Below are 21850 nucleotides of genomic sequence, written 5' to 3'. Positions count from 1 at the left end.
TCATCACAGTGCCATATGTGGATCAGAAGACGCCAAGATATATTATATGTTAAATAGAGAAGAAAAAAAGGTGACATTTTTGTGTCAAAGCAATGGACTGTCAGGTCAGATTCCCAGATTTTTGTGTCAGAATGCTTTCCGGAATCCTTGTTGCACATTGATATCTTAAGTGATTTTAAATATTTGTTGGTTCTCTTCAGCAATGGAGGGAAAGTCTTGTATTCAACAGTACGTGCATAAATATTCTGGGGTTTCTTCCTCTCTTTTAAATTGTCTAACTTCTACTGTTTCTAATGGAAGTCTTGTTCCTGTAGGACCAACAGTAAGATATTGTTTAATCTGTTGTGTTGAAAGCACAACGTGGACAAGAAATCATGGACAAGAAAGGAAAAGGCGTTGATTTGTTGAATGGGCTTCCAGTGCAAAAAATAGACAAAATGATAGTTGTTTTGGTGTCTATGTTAAATGGAGCTATGGTTCAGTAAGGAAAGGGTATTCTTGGAGGGAAGATGAAAAGAAAAAATATAAAATCTTAGTGGCTCTTGCCAGATTTGTAACTGCAATTCCATAATTAATGACTAATTATATGAAAGTTTTGGAGCCTCCGTGGATAGTCATACTAGAGGCATCAAGAATTTAGCACTCACTCTAAAGAAACTGAATTAATCACTCACTTTAACAATGTATTTATATTAGCTAGTGAATGAGTGAAGTCAGAGGGCTAATAGATCTAGTGAGTGAAGCACTTGCTTTGGAGCTGTAGGTCAAGCAGCAGCTGCAGATCTCCGAGGAGCACTTATCCTGGAGATAACTTGGTTTCAGTGTGCTGAAGTGACTGACAGAGCCAAGGGTATGACTGACAGCTGTGCTTTTTGGACCTCATCGGAATACCTAATGCTGCTTGAAGTCCTATCAAAATATTTCACATCTTGTAATGAAAGCTCGGTTACAGAGGTACTATCTCTTAAAATAACATTAGTTTATAGAAACACACTTTATATCTAATACAGTTATCATCAAAAAGGATTGTTTATTTCAGGGTCTGGTTCTTTTTTGAAGTATCTAATTTTACTCATATGTCTAATATTAATTAAATTGCATAGGAATTGTGAGTGCTGCAGAAGATCTTTTGAAGACTTTTAGTAATTCAGAATATTTTAGATGCCTCATTTGCCTTTCAGTGTGTTAATCTATCAACAGTAGACTAGAATAACACATATGTTGAAATTAATGCTGTGCATGACATTTTTTTCAGAGATGTGACACGATGCGTGCCCATAATTCCTTAGTTGTATGTATGATAATGATTCCTCACAAATATTCAAAATAGCTACAAACGGTTGCAATTTGGGCCACAGTTTTTTAATTTACATAGAAAGGGCAATCTGTAATCAAAAATTGCAAAACTGGAGAATGCCTGTTTAATAGTCATAAGCTTTAATTTATTTTTTGACTTTTCCAGCACTTTGCCATTTTGCTCCATATTTGTTGCAGTTAATGTATTTGTATTTTGTTGTAACTGTATGTTGCTTACTAGTGATTAGAAAAGCCAGTGCAGACAATTGACTTCTAAGATATAGATGATCATATACAGCAGAGAAGGAAGAGTGCTCACAATACATAGGGCAGGGTCAAAATGTGTTTGCAATTTGCAAACAATGAGTAACAACAGTAAAAATTTTTAACAATAAATGTTTCAGAGGGAAAAATAATGTCTTAGTAATCTCAGTCGCTGACTGGAAAGAGACAGCAATGTTCTTTTAGATCGATGATGATACCACGTTGTGGCTTTTTCATCATCTTCAGCTTCTAAACCTCTCTTTCAGCCTTTTGCTGCAAAAATAGGCTTGAATATTTCATTATTTACATGTACTATGAATTTAGTTCTTTTAATATTAAGTCTTCTCACCATTTCATTGTTTCACTGTATGCTTTTTTTATAGATACTTTTTCATTTTTATTGGTCTTTTTCATTTTTATTGGCAAAATAAAAATATTTTTGAGTGCATTTTAAATAGCAGAAATTAAGCTAATTTTTTACTGTCGCTTTCTAAATCTTAATGATGTATGTATTATTGTATAAATGGTGTGAATGGCTGATGTCTAACAACAGTAGCACTACTATTAACAAAAGAAAGCCAAGTTGTGGGTGGTGGATCTTGCGTACTTTATGTATGGTTATTTCATAGGGAGTAGAGACTAACAAAAGCCAGTAACGATGTGTAATTTAATGCATACAGTATGGCTAGCAAATACAATGCCAGAAGTTGCATCTCAATTTAGGCAGATATTTGCTGGATTCATTCTAAAAACCTCCACAAATACTAAAAATGCAGGTTGTGAGTATAACATTGTAGGGTAGCAATTTATTACACCATAATTTTGTTTATGGTGCTGCTGATTAGCAGCTTCATTGTGGTGGTTTAAAGCTCAGCTTTTTGTGGAATAGATGTTTTGTGGAATAGCAATGGCCAACAATTACATATGCCATAGTTTTTGTCGTTTTCGTATGGATAGCATTTATTAACAGCAATATCTAAATTAGCATTTCAGAGGTTTTTCAGGCTAGATGATTTTAACTGCTCCTTCTCACATGAAAGTCTTAATCTTCTCTACAGCACAGACCTGTGAAGTATAAGAAATGACTGTAGGGTGTTTGTACCTGATAAATACGCCTTCTAATGAGGGTCGTAGCAATGTGGACTTCCTCGGGTTGATAGCATCCCCGCTCCGCCTCTCCCCCCCAAGGTAAGGCATGTCTAGCAGGTAGAGCGAGGCAATAGAGGGATCTGTGCCACAAACGTGTGAGATGCAGTTTTGCAGTCGGGAGCTGCCTGTGCGAACATCAGGGGGAACATGTGAAGCTCGGTAGTGGACTAACCCAAGCCCAAAGGGCTCACCTGTTTCTTCACGGAGCTCTATTAGTAAGAGCTGTTTCTGATCGGGTGGGAATGGAGCTGTTTCTCAGGGAGCTCGCAAAGGGGCCCTGTGGGTGTGCAGATCCCTGCAGCAGCAGGGCGCAGTACCCAGCCCAACAAGGGCCCTCTCTGGCTCTTGAGTCTGTCTTTGTTTGCAGATCCAAGGCCTGAATTGCTGTGTAGGTGATAACTAGATAAAATACACAACTTGGCTTTGGCCTCCTTTAAAAGGTTTAGTTGCTTGGGCCTGTTTGTGGCTTTGGAGTCAATCTTTGACATGTGTCACAGTTGTTAAAGTAGGTATTAATACAAAATAATAAATTTGTGTAGTGTTCAACTTTTCTGTAGCTGTCTGTCAGAAAGTTCTGAAGTGGATTTCTTTAAAGACTCCCTGTCTCCTGAGGAAAAGGGGATAAGGCAGTGTGTCCCTGGACAGGATCTATGACTCATTATGTCAATCAAACTCCACTTCAGAGGGGAATAAAGAGATTTGTATCTCAAAGCTGTGCATAACGACTTCTCGGCTTTTCATTTCATATTTATGAGCGGTTTACTTTGAAGTGTTTATCAGGCAATACGCAGAAACATGAGAGAGCATTGCCTGAAACCATGTTCAAGTGTCTAATCTGTTAAATGCTTGCTGAGCAGGCTAGTTCATCAGTGCATGCAATGCAAAAAAGAGAGAAAAAAAATAAACTTTCTGGGTTTTTGAGGTTTTGAAGCAGACTCTTTATATTAACAATATAAAAAGGATTAATAATGCCAAGCATTTTGAAATAAATGTAATATATGAAACTTACAAAAGTTGGTTATGTTCTGTGTTAAGCAGATAAATAGTCCTTTGCTTGAAAGGAAGCTTGACAGTACTTAATACCAAAACTATACAGTGCCACATCTGCTCTTAAGACAGGAATATACAGTGACCACAAGAATTCTCACTGTTAATTTTGAAGGCTTGAGGCATTCATAAAAGCAGACTTCTGTAGCGTTATTTTCACTCCTCCAGAAAGGGCAATTTGCTGATAACAGAAGAGTTAAAAGCTGATAAAAGAATAGCAGTGGCATTAGCCTGCAATGGAAACAAATTTTCACCAGTATTACCTATTTTCTGTGTGCTGTGCCTACAATGGAACTCTGAAGAGGCAAGTGTTATTAAACAGGTCAAAGATAAAAAGCCAAAATTTTAGATAAAGTGGAAACAAACCAGTGTTTTTCTCGTTTTAATATAGCTCCAATGGGTTAGCTAGAAGACAGCACATGCCTGATGATCATTGTTTCAGTTCACTGTTCAAAATTTTTCTGCTACCAGCCCTCTGAAGTCAGGCTTTACTAATTCTGGCTAGATGTGACTGGTCAAGCCAGTCCTATAAGATGGAGGAAATACAGACTGAGTGCTGACAAGACCACTCCAGCCCAGAAAACCACATTGGAAAATTCTGAAATGTGTGTTGTCAGCACACAATATGTACTTGGTTTAGTAGTTCCAGAGGATGTATGGCACATGGTGTCCGTGCATGTTATCCTGCAATTCATTTTAAAAGTAACTTCACCTTAGAGCTCATTTTCAAACGTATTCTTAGATGTTAGTAATTGTAAAAAGAATCAACAGGAATCAACCCCTACCATTTTGTGATTCTGTTTGATTCTGTGAATATGATTAGTTCAGTGCTTAATTTTTACCAGGCCATCTTTCATACCATTTTATGATTTTATGCAGATCATTTCTGCTTTAAAAGAAAAAGAGTATCTTTCCCTTCTAGAGAGAACATAGTTGATTTTGGATGACTTGATTTGCAAGTCCCCCATTTTGAACTTCTTGAAGTTGTCCCTGAAATGGCTTAGAGGACCACAGTTGATCAGTACTGTAAACTTCTGATTATCTAGCTATAGATTTCTCTTTTGACTTTCTAGATCAGAAATCTTTGGAAACTTTTGGATTGTTCACTATTTTGTGTTGAAGGTTCTTTCTTTTGACTTTCCCCCTGAAGGGGGAAATGACTTTCTCCTCAATTATGTATCCATGCTCATTGTTTGCTAAATTACCATTAAAAAAAAAATATATATATATACAAAAAAAGCGCTATAAAATGTGTGCTGTGTTCAGTTTCCATGACAAAAGTAAGTTATAGGAGAACTTAAATCAGTGGCACTTTTCCAACGTGTATGCCCGTTCCCTGTTCTGAAGTCATTAAAGAGATGACAAAGAAGAAAATAGAGCAACTAAATGCCTTTGAGAACCAGAAATGTGAAATTTAAATAGATGTGCTGACAAGTTTTAATATGCTCGACTGAATCAGAGGTTCATCAGTCTGAAAGTGGTGAATAAATCTGTGAAGTACCCAGAGCATGTCTCATGGTCGCAAGTCATCTGAAGCTACTGACCAGCTTAGCTCATGTGCTGTATTACACTGGTATTTAAGAAAACAGTTGTTTCAGATAAGACGGTGACTGAAAGGCCACAGGCAAGAGATGTACAACAGTACTACACAGCCGCAGTAGTTCTGTCAGCGTTCACGTAATGGCAAAAGAGACTGGGAGCAGAATGGGCAAGCTCTTTCATCCAAGGTATCCTGTAAGCAGGAGAGATTTTTTCTATCCCTACTCCTCAGTGCTGTCCTTACCTACTCCATACTTCCTTTCAAAATAAACCTGATTTTAGGTTGAAAACTGCCTGTGACTCCCATATAGCCAAAAGGGAAATAGGTAAACTAGCCTAAAATGCTTCTTTGCAAATGGTTGGTGGGTTAAAAAGTGTGAACTAGATCAATGAATAATCCAATCTAATCTCCCTCTTGTCAAATCCAAAGAATTCTATAATTGGAGTCTGCAAAGTAGGGGGGAAAAAAAAAGGCATCGGTACGATACCTAGGTATACTTGACCTTTATCAGAGAGATGTGAATTTATCATTTCACCTGATCTACAAGGCACTTATGAAGCGAGTAAAGGCACTTACAAAGGGAGATGACGTGAGTGTTAAAAATAGTCAGATAACACAGCCTGCACAGTAACTCTCTTTCAAACGAACCAAATTTTGGTCTGGCTCTCTTTGTGGTATTTACTGTGTTATCTCCTCATAATAATGCCTCACTATGATTTTGGTTTTAGTCTGAAGATTTTTCATACAGAACTCTGTAATAGAGAATAGCTAGGCAGTAAAGTGTTTTTTGTTACAACTGGTTCTTGTGTAGAGTAGTTGACCTAATGGGGGAAAGTATTTCTTTTTTAAATCAGTTTTTAAAAATCAGGATCAACATTTTCCCACACATGAAAGAAGATTTGATAAAAATCATAGTTTTGGGGTGAGATATCTTGATATTGCCTCTTCAGAGGATCACACACTGCTACCTGTTAAACTTCAATGCTAAAGTGGTGGTTGGAGCTTAATTTACTGCTTGGCACGTTTGCATCTCCATTCTGTCATTAACCAAATCAAAGTCCCTGCCAGCACTCCTTCAAATCCTAGACAAAAATGGAAGGGAAAGGACAACAGAAGGGCAACAACTGGCACTATTGTTGAAATGGAGTTTTATAAAATTGAAGGCGTAGTTTCAAACAGCAGAAAGTTAGAATAAATATAATCTATAAGCTATTTATTGTCACACACAACAAATCTTCACTTCTGTTCATTGAAGAAGGGAAAAGTAATCTAAATTAAAATTAAAACCCTGGAACTGAAGTTCTAAACCACTGGAACAGACAGAAATCTAGATAAAATAGAGAAACAGATTGCATTAACCAAGTAGAGCTGTGCTTATGAGGTAGGAAGAGAATGCTGGAACAGCATGTGCCTGCCAGCACAGTGGCCGAAGTGCAACAGGCTAAAATGGAGATGTTGCGCTTGGGTATACAGTGACTAGCAAAAAGTAAATCAGAATAGCAGCACATTTTGGTGTGTGGAAAAATGCCCCTGTAGGGAAGGAAAAGGGCTGCCTGGAAGAAGGTCATATTTCCTTCCGTAGTTCTGCAGGAGCCTGGTAAGACCAATCAGTTCCAGCAATGGAACCGATGGATCTGCTGTGCTGTTGCCTATGGCATTGAAGCTCTTGCACCTACCAGAAAGGCCAGAATGCACTCAGTTTCTGTGTTCACGGTTGTATATGCAGTCTACAAATTATAGTCATTGGTAGATAAAAGAAATCCTGTGTTAAGGGTGTATATTTCATCTGTAGCAAAGTTCAGGACCAATAGTAATCTGAATTGGTGCCAACTGTTCCATTTATAATACCACAACTAACTGGCCGTGAAAATAACTAATTATTTTACTAGGATTAAAAATAAAAAGCTGAAAGCAATTTATAGCTCAGTCAAATAAATAAAGACATTTCCTGATCTCTTCATAAAATGAGCACGATGAATAAAAGAAAATGTGGTTGTATCTGTTTCTTAGTAGGTATACTGTCTCAAAGAGCTTAATCTATTCTCCTTGGTATCTGATTATAACGCATATATGTTTTTCTCCAAAATTATAGTGTTCAAATGATTTTATTTTCATCATTCTTTAAGTTTGGCGTAAAGTTTATATGGACTTGTTCAATATGGGGTTTTTTTTACTTCATATGGTGCTCTATTTAAATTGTTTGGATTTTTTGGCAAGCTCTTCTTTCCATTTTAGATGAATTCCTTTATCAGTCATCAAAGTCATTCACGTTGGTCTGCTCTTTATCCTCCTAGCAGGATTAGAAATGCAGAGTTAAAGGCTGGCATCTCTGGCATTTCTAAAACCCTTGTGAGCAACATAATTCAGAATGTAAATACAGAACTTTGGAGTCCAATAACAGTTTAAACTTCTTTTATTCTACTGTAGCGGATACAGTGTGCATTACCATTATTTCTAGGTGACATGATGTTTACAGTAAAGAAGCACCTTGTGACTAAACAGCTGACAGCTGCTGGTGCTGAGAAATCTTTATATGTGCCTGGGGACCTTCATAAAATATAGTGTCCGTGTTCCTAACTTGTGAGGCAAGGTATAAAAGAAAACAATTAAGGTTTCGTCCGTGATGACAGCTGATTCAGGTTTTTCGAGAGTTCCCAATTAAACAGTTATGAAAGTATGAAAGCTTATTACCTGTGACTTCTGCTGTTTCTTGAGAGCACAGTTTATTTATCAAGTCATGAAAAGTGGTTTATTTTTTACTGCTTTTTAAATCTTGATTTAACAGTATAAAAATAAGAAAAGATTTTTCGTGAATTCAGCAAACTATTACCAGATGATTTGTCCTCTGGTAGTTTCCTACAGATTTTCATAGAAATCTTTCTTAAGAATTGAACTCAGATTCGTGTATCAATGAAGATTAGTGGCTATACAGTGATTTTATGCAAAAGAACCCATATCTGTATATTTATGGCCAACTGGGTTGTTTGCGTTTTTTTTAGAGACCAAGGAGAACTCACTGTCCTTTCCTGACACAACTAACGTGCTTTTACAACAGAAGACCAACATCTTTGTGAGCTAGACTAGAATGCAAATGACTCATACAATTTTTCGGTGGTGGAAACTGGTATTTTAGTTTCTGTGGGTACCATGGTCTAATTATTGTACTACTTTGTGCCAAATGAGCCTAACTATGTATTGCAAACATGGATCGTCAATACAGATCCTAAATGCTAACTCTTCTCTAGTGGGATAGCACTTGATTCTCTCCTTGTACTATCACTGACTCCTCTTTGAAGTTTGCATTTTCCGTGGAGCTGTAGTTGTTATTCCTTCATAGGAAATACTGTGCTAGTGTGGCAGGAGATATTATCAGGTGTTGAGCAGGTTGTTTAACATGAAAAAGCAATTTGAAAATAATTCATTCTGTGTTCTTTCATGGTAGCTATCACTTTATGTACACAAATGCAGTATATTCTTAATCTTTTTAGTGCTTCTGTGGTGAATTTTGTTTAGACATTCATGATCTCTAAAAAGGAAGCAGGCATATAACAAAAGTATTCCATAGTTGTAGTCATTTTGGACTGGGAATAGAAAAATATGCATTCTAATGCCTTTTCATAAGATTCCATCCAAAAAAACCCCAACCTAAACCCCCTCCAAAAACCACTGCTACTTTGATGGTGTTTGGACTAGAGCTGGGAAGTTTACAGTAAGAATATGATTGTTTGCCACGAAGCTGCATGTTCTGTTCTTTCTCTGCTGCTTGCAAAAGAAAAAGTAGTAGGAACTGAATTTTAGTCATTGATAAGCACAGTCGTCTTGGAGTGGATCACAGTACAGAGCTGTGAATTGGTACAGATTTTATCCTAAAAATGCACTGTTTGTCACTGCAGAGGTATGTTAGATCGTTTGGACAGTTGTGTTAGCACAATGTTGTTGTCTACACTTTACAGAAGAAAAGGACAGAATTTGTGCTGGTTTTCCTCCAGTCACAGTTTTTGTGGGTTGCTTGCAATCTTTCTTTTTAATACGTGAAAGGTAGTTTCTCCTAGTCCCCAATGCTGCACAACAGCCCAGCTGTTAACTCTTTACTTTTGTGAACATATTTTGGCATGAGTAATGTGACACAACTAATTTCAGAATTCTAAAATGTGTGTATCACATCTGCAGAAGCATTTTCAGTCTCATTCACGCGGGAGAAAAGTGTATTGTTGTAGTTTTAAATATAAAACATTTCTCATTCTTTTTGTCACTTTAACAGAAAGTGTAGAAAATTGGATTAGAGTTCTTTTAGATTACTGGTCATACTCCTTGTCTTGCTAGAATCTAAGTAGCCCTAAAACCAGCAGATGTTTTTCCCTTCAGCTGGTGGTTGCCCAGGAAGCCATCACTGACATGGGACATTTTTATGCAAATGCAGGTGTGCATTGTGCATGTTTTGCCCACAAAACCCTGTGGATTTTTAATTTGATTTTGATCACAAAACAGTCCTTGCCTTTTAAGTGATAGATGATACATTTCATTAGAGATAAGCAGATACATGGAGAGGCCTAAAGTTGCTTTGAGAAAGGAAGATGTTATTTGCATGTTAATGTATGAGTTTATGTACATTTCTTATCATAACACCTCAAAACTTCAGTAGATCAAACTACTTATTTCAGCTTAGGTTGAAATTTGCCATGAATTCTGTTTACTTCGGATTGATTTGTTTGGAGACCGGACAGGGAGTATCTGACTGTTTCTGAGAACGATGTTCGAGAAAATACGTTTTTTTGCCTGCAGTGAAAACATCACGTGACCATTGTGTTATTTAAACTACCGTTATCTCCATCCTTTGAATCAGAGATTCCGAGTTTGGAAAGTCTTTCCCTGGTATATGTCTGTGCATCTCTGCTGAAGTGTGATGGTTACCGCAGTTGGACTGCAGAACCGCTGAAAGCTTGCATGTGTGCCGAGGAGCTGCAGCCGACCTGCAGGGTCAGCTATGAGCGGGACCTTCCCATAGCTGTTCTTCCTGCACTGCTGCCCAGCACTGGCGTGGGGAATAGTGGGGGGGGGGACGGGACTCAGCCTTGAATTTCCTTTCTCCAGGCACTTTATCAGCAAGGAGGAGGAGGAGAAGTGTGCCTAAGCACAACGCAACGGGTGAAGCGGCAGAGGAGAGCAGAGCAGAGCAATTGCTTGCAGAATTGCCTACTTCTTTTCCTGTCTCCTTCAGGTTTCAGAATGGACAGATCTGTAGGAATAACGCTTCCCTTTGTAATAAATGAAGCAGTTCCCCTTTTACCATTCCTCAGAGCTTGGTGAAGTTTTAAAGCTTACAATAAATGAAAGATTGCCTAAGAAAGTAAAACGTTAGCCTGGAGAATTACATTTTAACCTGGGCTGTGTTGGCTAGGTAATAAATAATAATAATGCTTACCACGTAGCTCCATCCTCTTGTCCTCCCAAATCTGTTTTTGTCCTTAATCAACAGCAGCATTTGAGGAGGAAATGACAAATGCATGCTATGCCCTAAACCAGCATATCATTAAAAAGAAGTTCATCACCATAAGGTGATGCCAGAAATACAATTTTTAGATGGTACTTGCTCTGCCAAAATTAGTGTATGCTCTGGAAAGGGTCTGTTCTATTTTCCCTTTCCTTAGTGTAAAAGGTATATAAAATGGAGATGATAAAAGCTCACCTCACAGGGAGGTGAAGATAAATAGTGTTTGAGATGTTCTCAGAGACTACATTCAGCACAACCATAGAAAATGTGTATAAAATAATTTAAAATACTGTATTCTCTATTTGGTACATAGACAGTGAATGAGGAAGGTTTAAAAAAAAAGACTAGCTCCACAGTCACTTTACTGAAGGAGGAAATTTTACTGAAAAAAATAGAATATGATCACATAACTGAAGATTATATAATATTGTGAGTTAGAGTGAAGTCTCATTAGATGCCTGGTTTTATAAACCCTTTTTTTTAAGTGGATATGAATCTACTGTATTAATACTGTCAACAGACTTATTGTCAAAAAGAGAAACATCTGTATCCTGGTATTAGGGCTTGGGGATCTCGGAGTCAGAAGGAGGCAAGGCAGAAAGGGGATTATAAAAAAGACAATTAAAGGATTTTGCTGTCATTGATGAGAGAAGCTAGAAAATATATTTCAGATTCAAACCACGTGTTGTAATGTGTGTATGGATTTCTCTTTGCTGCTTCTACTCAGTTTGCTGCAGAGAGGACTGAGGCTGCCAGAGTTTCACTTTTAAGAAAAGCATTGTGTTTCTGTTTAATTGCTGTCTGCATATTACTGTGTTAGTATTTGTAACAAAATTTCACAATGTACATGTATGTTCTAAATTGTAGTTAGTATTACAGAGGTGGGGGGTGTGTGTATGCACACACATGTGGGCTGGGTGACAGCACGTTGGAGATGGGCATCAAGACCTTTGTGATATTCTCATACTTCGCAGTAGCGTCTATAAAGCATTTCTTGATGCCTTTGTCACAAATGTGCTCTGTGAAAGTAAGATTTATCATCATTAAGTGGTTAAAGTTCACTTTCTCTTAGTTATAAAATGTTTAGCTTTCCTGACTAGCAATACCTGGAATTTAATAATCTTAAATGGAAATGTCATCTGCAAATCTTCTTAGTAGGCAGTAACAGAAATGCGTAGGAGGCTCTGCTGTTATTAACCCCCAGCTACGCTATAGATTTTAAAACCTAGAACAAGGTATAGCTTGTTTGTTATTGTTATTTTCTAATTTCTAAGGAATCTGTTTTCTGCTATGTTTAGTGGTTGATCAGTGGAGAGTTTGTTCCACAGGAGCTTACACTGCCACTTCCCGAAGCTACCAAAGGACTATTATTGGGGAAAAACGGATAGAGTTAGGAATAGGAGTGTTAGGAGAGTTCAGATAAACAGTTCAGTGTATGTAATAACATCTGGAAATATTCCAAAGGGGAGGAAAAACTAGCCCATAAACCTGCTGTAGGTTGATGAGTCTCATGGCTAGAGTGGCTAGTATCTCTTCTTTCTTACCTGGCCTCCCGAACCATGGGGTGTCTCCTCTACTTGGAGGGATCGCAGTGAAAGAAGAACTTACCTTTTCTGTGTGCTTTTCTTTTTGAATGTGTGCTTTCTTCAGAAATGCAATATTGCAGTCATTGTGATATCAATGATGTTAAGAGAGAGAATTTTCCTGGCGTGTTTCATGCTAATATTAAATTTGCCACAGAGGCTATTTGTTGGAATTACATGGTTAAAATTCCTGTATGTTACACAGAAAAGATACTTCTGACTTAAGCATATTTAAGCCACCCTAAAGATGCAGAATATTTTATAATGATGTATTAAGGGGGGAGGGGAGCGGACATTTATAAAAGAAAGGGTTTACATTAATATTTTTTTTTTCAAAAATCATAAAGAGTAGAAAAGCTTCAAAAAATGCACAAGACAGTAATGTAGCCCTCAGCTTAGGTTTGGAGTCTCGCTTTGGAGTATCTGATAGTGTAGTATGAGGAACAAAATTAAGTAAAACATTTTGTAGAAGGTGGGAAAAGAATAGTATTGAAACAGATTAAACACAGAGAAGGATTAAAAAGATGGCAGTTGTTTGTCAAATAAGGGAGATGAGTAAAAAGGGTAAATGTTAAAAAAGTGTGCAGTAGGTGGGTTAAAAAAATGAGATTGTAATCATCTGTTCTCCCTGTCATTATGACAAATGAATGCATAAAGAATTAAGAAAAATTAAGTGTGCATCAGTTTGTTAAAAAGAATGACCTCTTCATATACCACAGATTGGAGCTAAATTGTGGTACTCCTGCCAGCAAAAATCATTATTGCTGTGAACATTACAAACACTGGAGAAAGGATGAAATATCTTAAATAAATGTATCCTTGTTATCCTTACTTCTTGTAATTTATTATAGTAGCAAAGAATGCAAGTTATATTTATCCTTTTGATTTCAGACTTAGCCCAGTTTTGAACTGCTGATCTAGTGTTGAAGGCAAATTTATCATATCTGTGCATTACTGATTTCAGATCTCTTCCTCTGAGGCATCCTGTAGCGATCACAGCTGGATTAGATTAATCTTCAGAAGGGCAATTCTTGCAATTTGTAATTACCCAGATGAGACCTTTGCCTAGAGGTTAGGTGAAAATAACCTTTGCTTATATGGTAATGCTTTCTCGTCTTAGCTGAGATAATGAGTAGAGTTGTACATCATGGAATTAAAAGCACTTTTAGTGTGTATTTATATATTAAATAACTGAAGTAGTAAATTTCTGTAAAAGGAAATGTGCTCAACAGATAATAGAAGTAATGCACTAATTAAAAGGAAAACATCTTTTCTATTCTATTGAGAGACTATTCACAGCATGTAGATTATGGGCAATGATGGTCAAGTACCTAACATTATATTACTCTTCTAAACTAGTATACTGCTGGTGTGTTTTTGTATGAGAGATTACATACACCTTAAGGGAGCAGCTGGTATTAACTGCTTTTCTTTAGTGAAAATGGTCTAGTGATTTCTGCAGGTGGGGATGAAGGCACTGGCGAGGGAGGCTGATAAGCTCTGGTGCATATGGAAAGGCAAAAAACATTGTGGGTTTGGTTTTTTTTTTTGACGTTGTCTTCTTTGAGAGAAAGAGGGTGTGGTTTTTTTTTTTCCCACCAATAACGATCTCATGTCATTTATCTTTTTTCACTTAGTGTCACCAGCAATGTAGCAGACGCTACAAGAGTCTGAAAGAAAACACCCTTAAGTTTTGAATGCGCAAGAACGGATTCTGCCTGCACATTTCAGTCCTCCTTTGTGAGTGAGGTTTCAGTAAAATGCAGGTACTCGCAACTCCATGCCAGCCCTAGAGATAGAGTGTGCTGTATAACCCTGTACGAAGCCATCCGTCTGCCTCAGCTGCTAGTGCTAGTAGCACATTTCAGCTCACGGGCCAGATTGCTCTCTGTGAACGCACAGCAGTACAGCTTGAATTCCCAGGGTATGGCAAGCAGCAGGTACTGCTGCCCTCCTTCCTTCACTTTTCTTCTAGCAGGTCTTGGTTTGCTTGATCTCCTGATCACTTAAAGATCTGTAAGGAAGATCCTTCTTGAAGGAGACACTAAATCTTAACCCCAGGCCAGACTGTGTCTATGTTTTCTCACAACAGCTTATAGGTGCTGTATTTTCTACTGCAGTGGGGCCAAGAAAGGCTGCGTTGTTCTTGGTGGCCTTTCTGTCATCGGGATCCCATATGGAGTATTCTGCCAGTATGAGTGGATATGAATGAGTTAGATATTTTCTCATTATTTGGGAGACTATTTGCAAAGTAATAGTAGGGTTCTTTCTGCTAGGAATTATTGGATAAATGGTTTCTGTGCATCCAGAACTAGATTTATCCTCTATCCGTATTTACAAGGGTGGTCTGCTAATGCCATTAACACCTTAATGCTCAATAATGGCTGAGAAAATAAGAGAATATTATATTAATGCAGTTCATAAGTTATTCAGGAGATGTGGAGAGTTTCATTTTAGGAAAACGAGGCATGCGGAGAATATTATCCAGATCAAGAAAAGGTCTAGAGAATATAACTATAGTATTCTGATCTCCTTTTCATCAGATTTTGCAGTGAATTAAGGGCTCTGAAGATACCAGGGACTATCAGATAGAGATACATTTTTATATATTTAGATATAAAATATAATCTGAAAAATGCTGTTATATATGCATGTGGATGTAAAATCTATGTATGCATACAGATGTGAAAAACATCTCCAAAATATGTTCTTAATGGGGATATCAATGGGCATCCAAGGACAAATTATTCTGCCATTGTATGCCGTCTTACAGAATCCTCTCAAATAATATTTTGCAGAAGCAAACACTGAAAAATTAATAACTAAAACTAATCTGGAGTCTACCAGAGAAGAACATGTTTTTGCTAGAGAGGGAAATCTCTAGAATATTTCATGTCTATTATCAGCATGCTTGAGATTTTCTGTTGTAAGACTGTAAGGAGATTTCTGAGAAGCAGCATAGAAAATCCTTTCCCAGAGGCTCAGAGGCTGATTCCATTTGTGTCCTTGAGTTGATATGATCCACTTCTCAAATTTTTTTAAACTTGGTCAGTCAAATCTTTTTCTCCACGTTTCTGGAAGATGCCAAGTTCCCAGATAATAAAACTAAATGTATGAATGATTTCTGTGAATATTTTCCTTTCACTTTCAGTGCCTTTACCATTTTTTCTCAGCCAAATTTCTCTGAAGGTTGCTTTTTTGCATGATGTTATAGTCAGATTTTGACGTCAGTACAGGATGCTAATCAGAGTGAAATTGTCTGGGCTTGTAATGGCTGTTAAAATCCATAGAATATCATTAAAATGTTTTACCGTGTATGTAAAACAGCTTAATTACACTAATATATTCATAATTGGTGTGTATTTGTAGACATTTATGCCACCAGCAAACAAGAAAACTTGAAAAACTTCTCTTTCATGATAAGTTTGGTAATTTTAATATGTATCTAAACCTCAGCATACAGTCTACCTGTGTAGGTAAGAAAGTGTGGGACTGAGGCTCTATTCTTATATGTTTTATATTTTAGGTTGATTTTGACCTTTTTTTTAAATGAGTCCAAACTTAGTCTGCTACTGTGGCTAAAACAAAAGTAATCAATAGAACTGTTTTTGTTACATGTCTTTTACTGAAATAATTTACTTTTTCTTTAAACGTAACTTTGTTTCATCCGTCCTGCTAGAGCTCTGGTTTTAAAAAAAAAAAAAAGGGGGGGGGGGGGCAGAAAAAAGTCTCTGGACTGAACTGCACTTGAAAAGCTCGTTTTTAGGACTGTTCAGTTCGTTGCTTTTGACTAAACCACAAAATTTCTGATTACTAGAATAAATATTATGAGGCAGGTTAAACTATACTCCTACCTAGGAGGGTTTGGGTGAATTTGGTGTTGATGAAAGAGAGCTGACTTTTTTAGTGTCAGCCTTTTTATATTCTTTTTAAACATTGCCACTGAACGCTTCATTTCTTTAGAAGCATCCAGTTGGTGATACTTCTTCACTTGATGTTGTTGGCCACTCCCTTGCTGCTGGCCTACTTACTGGTTAACCTAGGGGTGAAAGAGAGCACGTCTCATGTCATGCTCACTCTTGCTGTCTAGCCATTGCTGGATGAAGACGTAGCTCAGTCTTCTAGAAGAAATACACCACTTTCCTTTGATTGATGAGCTTTATGAATATATGTTAAGTAGTTTTGCTTTCTGTAGATGTGTGCAGACATCCCATATCCAAAAAATACTTTAACAGCTAAGTCTGAAACTTGAGAGGGGATGCAGATAGATGAACGAGACAGATTTAATACTGTATGATCTTTACTGGCTAATCTGTGAAAGAAGTTGTAATACTTAACCAAAAAATATCCAGTTAACGTCTTTATTAATAGAAGACACTTGTGTTTTTTATTTAGTGTATGAACTTCCACTGTATAGCTTCATTCTAATAAATATATAAAGGAAGAGGAGAAAATATAAACTACTTTTGCACAAAATAAAGCTACCATTTTAGAAACACAGGCCACAGATCTAGTGTCGCTGTGAATTAAGAAATTAATTAAATAATTGGCAATTATACTGCCAGCAACTTCAGTCTGTGTTCTTCTTTTTTAGCCCAATGTAATGAAGCTAAAATCACTTTGCTCTTCAAAACCTTTGAAAACTTTAGAGACCAATGGATATTTCCCTGTATTTTTTACCATGCTGTACTACCTACCATTACTGTAGGAAACAAATACATAAGCAGAAATCAACCAGCAAGTCTATACTTTCGGGGGGACTCCATGTGCTTTAAAAATGTATGAGACTTTGTCCACTGAGTAGTTATTAACTGCTAAAGGTCACATGTTTTGACGTTGTTCCTGAAAGTTTTGCCTTTAAACCCAATGACCTCCTGATTTTAGTATCGATGCACACTTTCTTCTTAAATATGGTGAAAAAAAGGTAGAAAACAATTACGATTATTATGAGATCTATCTTTATTTCTATAGCAGATATTAAACCACCAATCTCACCAAATGTAAAAGTGCAAAACTGGTGACAAGTTTTCATGGTACATTGCGTATAGGTTTACATTCTTTCAAGTGATTCTGATCTATAAACTGTTTTGCCAAATGAGTGTTTATTTTCTGTGAAATAGGAAACTATATGAAAATTACAATTAAAAATCCTATCTCCATGAAAGACTTCTATATGAGAAAATTAGCTTAATAAGAAAAAATTCCTCTCTTCAAGTAGTCAAAGGCTCAACTTCAAAGCTCGTGCTCTGGTCTTACAAATATAAGGTTAGATACATAGTAAAGCAGGTCATGTCGTTAGCACTTGTTACGAGCTTTCTGTTAGTCACATACCTAATGGATTAAGTGTTTGGGGCTAAAATAGTAACCTTAAATCTAGAGACCTTTCCTACCTTTGTTTTGTGTATTTCATCCATTTTAACTATATTAAATATAGCTAAGTCTTGCTAGACCTGTGCATCAGAAGTCTCTGTGTGTAATTTATTACAAAGGCTTGACATACAGCGTAGTTAAGAGAGATTAAAAAGGTCTGTTATTTTCAAACTTAAAATAAACCCCCTAGCTTTTAAATTGTTTATTTTTTTTTTTTTTTTAATTGCCCTTCTAGGAACAAACTTCACCCTTGCAGAACTAGGAATCTGTGAGCCCTCTCCCCATCGAAGCGGCTACTGCTCAGACATAGGAATACTCCATCAAGGCTATTCCTTGAGCACCGGCTCTGATGCTGACTCGGACACGGAGGGAGGAATGTCTCCGGAGCATGCCATCAGGCTGTGGGGAAGAGGGATCAAATCCAGGCGAAGTTCTGGTCTGTCAAGTCGTGAAAACTCAGCTCTCACGCTTACCGACTCCGACAATGAAAATAAGTCAGATGAGGAAAATGGTAGGCCTTTTTCTTCAATATATTCTTAATGCACATGTATGAGAATGTGATCGTACTTAAAAATATGTGATAATTTTTTAAACGTGAATTTTTCGCTTTTCTTTCTCAGTTTGACTAAAGCTGCTTTTTAATGTTGATTTATTTTTGTCATCAGTATCAGGAAACTCTGTTACATGTCTATCATATAATATGATATATATTGCTTTTTATATTACAATTTACTTTCCACACAATCTTTTACACATTTGTGCTCAGGGTATGTTAAATCAAACTTAATGATGAGAAGTAGAAATTTGTTGGGTCGTATATTCTCATATGTGATTTTTATATTGATAATAATATAAATTAGTGATAATAATAATCTAAAATATGCTAATAGCTGTAGCAATGGTGCTAATTTGTAACAGATTTAATTTTGTGTGTTTTTTCATGTTTTTGAGGTTGTTAAAAAGAATTAATTTGCTGTTTGCTTACTGGTAGGTATTGGAGCATTTTAGAAAGCAAATCTATGCATCAGACTGAGGCACTTCTGTTTGGTATAGCGTATTAAGTTCATAGAAATTAAGACTTCAGACAGTGCAATGGTCATTTGTGACAAAATATCTTGATATTGGTTGATTCTCAAAGTAAACTGCGTTAAGCCACCTGTCCTTTCAGATGCTTATAACCCAGATTCATGTTCTTCATCCATATCAGCTAAAGTTTTTTGCCTGGAGAATTTTCTGTGCTCACATATATTTAAATTAAACTAAAGAGGAAAACCAGTAAAAATTAATTTGCATGAATTTGTCCTCCATCCTATAGGGTGATGAAAATGCTAACTCATCTTAGTTAAAATAAGAACTAAAGGTTTTGGTACTTGACCTTCTGAGAAGGTAAGAGGAATCTCCCTAACACTGTACTCTCAGAGCAACTGTTTAGGCAGCTGATATCAGCTAATGAAACCAGCTCTTTGCTATGCATATTACTTGTAATAAAATTTAATTTGTTACATGTTGGGTACCCCTCAGAAGAAGATTTTTTTTTTTTTCTAGATGTTTATTTTAGGCTCCTCCCCAAACTTACTGACAGTTGTCTGGGTTTCAGCAAAGTCGTTGTGCCAGGCACTAGAAACACAAGCAACTGCTTGTCAAAGCAAACAAGGCAAAACTGAGTTACAGGTTTTATATTGATAGAAAAAAAGTTCAGAAAAGTTCAATTAGTTTTGTTTGTAACAGCAATCATTTTTCTGATTTAAATTGAATCTAAAGTAGTATCTCCTCTCCGTAGGCATAGCAGGATACATTTCTTTGTCAAAACCAAAGAGGAAGTATATTTGCTAATAACGGTATGTACAAGGAAGCCAGTATTTTAAAAAGAATCAGTGACTGATTAATTGTTATTTTTCCTTCTTTTTTTTTTTTTTTTTTTTTTAATAATAACGTTCACAGAAAATACTACAAATTCCATTAACTTTAGTATAGTTTTGATAAGGCTACTGCTCATAATTTCAAATAGTAAACCAGACTATTCTGGCATTATGGAATGATTTGGATTCCTTTCTGTAGCACGAATTCTCTTCTCTGAAGGTGATTGTCTGTGTTTCAGTAGAAGCACTGTGCCACACCTTTTGTCTGAGAAAATTTAAGTCAGCACCTACTTTCATACATACTGTCACAGACATTGATAAAAGAATGAGTCTGTTTGCTTGCATTTCATTTTCCTCCTTATAATAAGTGAAATATTAAGTAATTGGAAGTACAGTGCAGTGAATCCATTTTTAATAGGTAATTTCTCTAACAACGATGTTAATAAGAGAAAGGATGACAGGATCAAACAGCATGCAAGAAACAAATCAGTATGGGGAATTCATTTTTACTCGGAAAGGTTTTTGAGATAAGGGTTTCTGTGTGTTTGGTTGTTTATAAAGCAAAATCACACGAGTATGAAGCAACTATTTTATACACAGAGGTGTTAACTTCAGTAAACTTTTTAGTCTTACTCTCTCACAAATCCTGGTTAGCTCAAAAATCAATGCTTCTTCACATCACTGATTTTATGAAGTTTTGGGATGCATTATCATATAGATTGACAGTTGCCCCACTGGTTCATCACCACAGTGTGGACACTTACAAAACCATCATTAATTTCTCACTCTTGTGCCCAGCAGTGGTTTCCTACGTAATAAACACTATGTCCTTCAGAAGCCAATCAATAACCTGCTAGGTATTCGTCTCGAAGAGGAAGTAACAAGAATCTATACTTCAAGAGAAATTCGCTCTCTGATATGGTTTCAGATTTGCAGGATACTAGCATAAAACAAGACATTTCTTGGTATGGGATTTTATCCATTTATGCCTAGCAATGTTAGAGGGAACTCATGATGCATAGACTACTGAATTTATTTAAAGTACCATGGAAGCTTTTTCCCCTGATAGATTTCAACTGTTGTGTTACAAAACAGCAGTTCAACTCTGAAAGATTATTATTTTTTTTTTAAATATTGAGATATTATCACAATTTATATCATTACATTTTAAAAAAACAACAAATGATACTTCTCCTTTTTTTGGTAATCTTAAATCTATTTTGTCACTTTTAGTACATATCTAAGTAGCACAGAGTTAATTTCTAAAATTTGCTCTAACAATGTGATTTTGTTCCCGTTCAGATGCATTCACAAAGCTTATGACCATTTTCTGCACTTCTAGATTTAGTATGATTTAATTTTATCATAAATTATAATTCTGTGAACCTTGAAATATTACCACGTTTGAAATGCTTATAAATAAATTGAGATAATGGAAACTCATTTAAATTCAATGTTTTATTTGATATACTAAAATTCTTCCTAACAAAACACCTAATTGATGATCCAGTTTGAAAAGCAGCACTTTTATTTTCACAAATCTGTTTAGGTTTTAAATGTTCTTATAGTATCTCACAGTTTTACTACTGTCTCTATCTGGCCATGTCTTCTTTAGACATGGCAGTGTGAATATATAACAGCAAATCTGCCATCAAATTATTTTTCAACATGATGTATTGAGTTGTGAGATGTAGGTAAATCAATCTTTGTTATACATACAAATGTAAAAAGTTGTTTAGAAATATAGTTCACCTCTGATGTCATTTGCCACCTTTGTAGGGAGAATTGTTTGTGGTGACGCACAGGTACAGAGCATAGGGGATATACCAGAGTTCCCGACTGCTTGGTTTTTTTTTCCTTTTATTAAATTGTGTAACTCTTTATTCTAAGACATCATGGAAAACTTTTCAAAAGTAGCATTTGTCATCAGTTATTATGTATTCTTTGCTAAGCCTACAGTATTCCTGTTTCCAGGGCAAAGCTGAGGTGCTGATTATGTTTAGGGAGTGACCTTGAAGCAAATACCCTTCCAGGGCTACTTTTTTTTTTTTCTTTTTTTTTTAAAGGAGAGCAGTTGTTCTTTTTTTTTTTTTAAGTTGAGTTGAGAATTATGTTCTTCTCAAAAATATAAAAACCTTTGTAAAATAAAGTAACTTGCAATTTAAAAAGCCATGAAAACAGAACGATCATAATTAAGGAGGACTGATACACAGAATGCTTTTGCAATAGATCTGCAATCTTCTCTTTTCCG

General features: G+C 36.3%; 1 protein-coding gene across 5 annotated transcripts in view; it reads left to right on the top strand.

The window, feature by feature from the left end:
* The window catches only part of TENM2 (teneurin transmembrane protein 2), a 545195-nt gene that overhangs the window by 28762 nt on the left and 494583 nt on the right, over positions 1 to 21850 (top strand). For all 5 annotated transcript variants that reach the window (XM_086470948.1, XM_086470946.1, XM_086470945.1 and 2 more), the window contains exon 2: positions 17976 to 18251. In XM_086470948.1, the coding sequence (XP_086327074.1) occupies positions 17976 to 18251 (276 nt within the window). The remainder of the gene's footprint in view (positions 1 to 17975; positions 18252 to 21850) is intronic.

The sequence above is a fragment of the Leptosomus discolor genome, chromosome 10 (genome assembly GCF_034619465.1).
Source record: "Leptosomus discolor isolate bLepDis1 chromosome 10, bLepDis1.hap2, whole genome shotgun sequence".
In the NCBI taxonomy this organism is placed as follows: Eukaryota; Metazoa; Chordata; class Aves; order Leptosomiformes; family Leptosomidae; genus Leptosomus; species Leptosomus discolor.
Note: the sequence above shows the minus strand (reverse complement) of the source record. Positions and strands in the feature narration are given on the sequence as shown.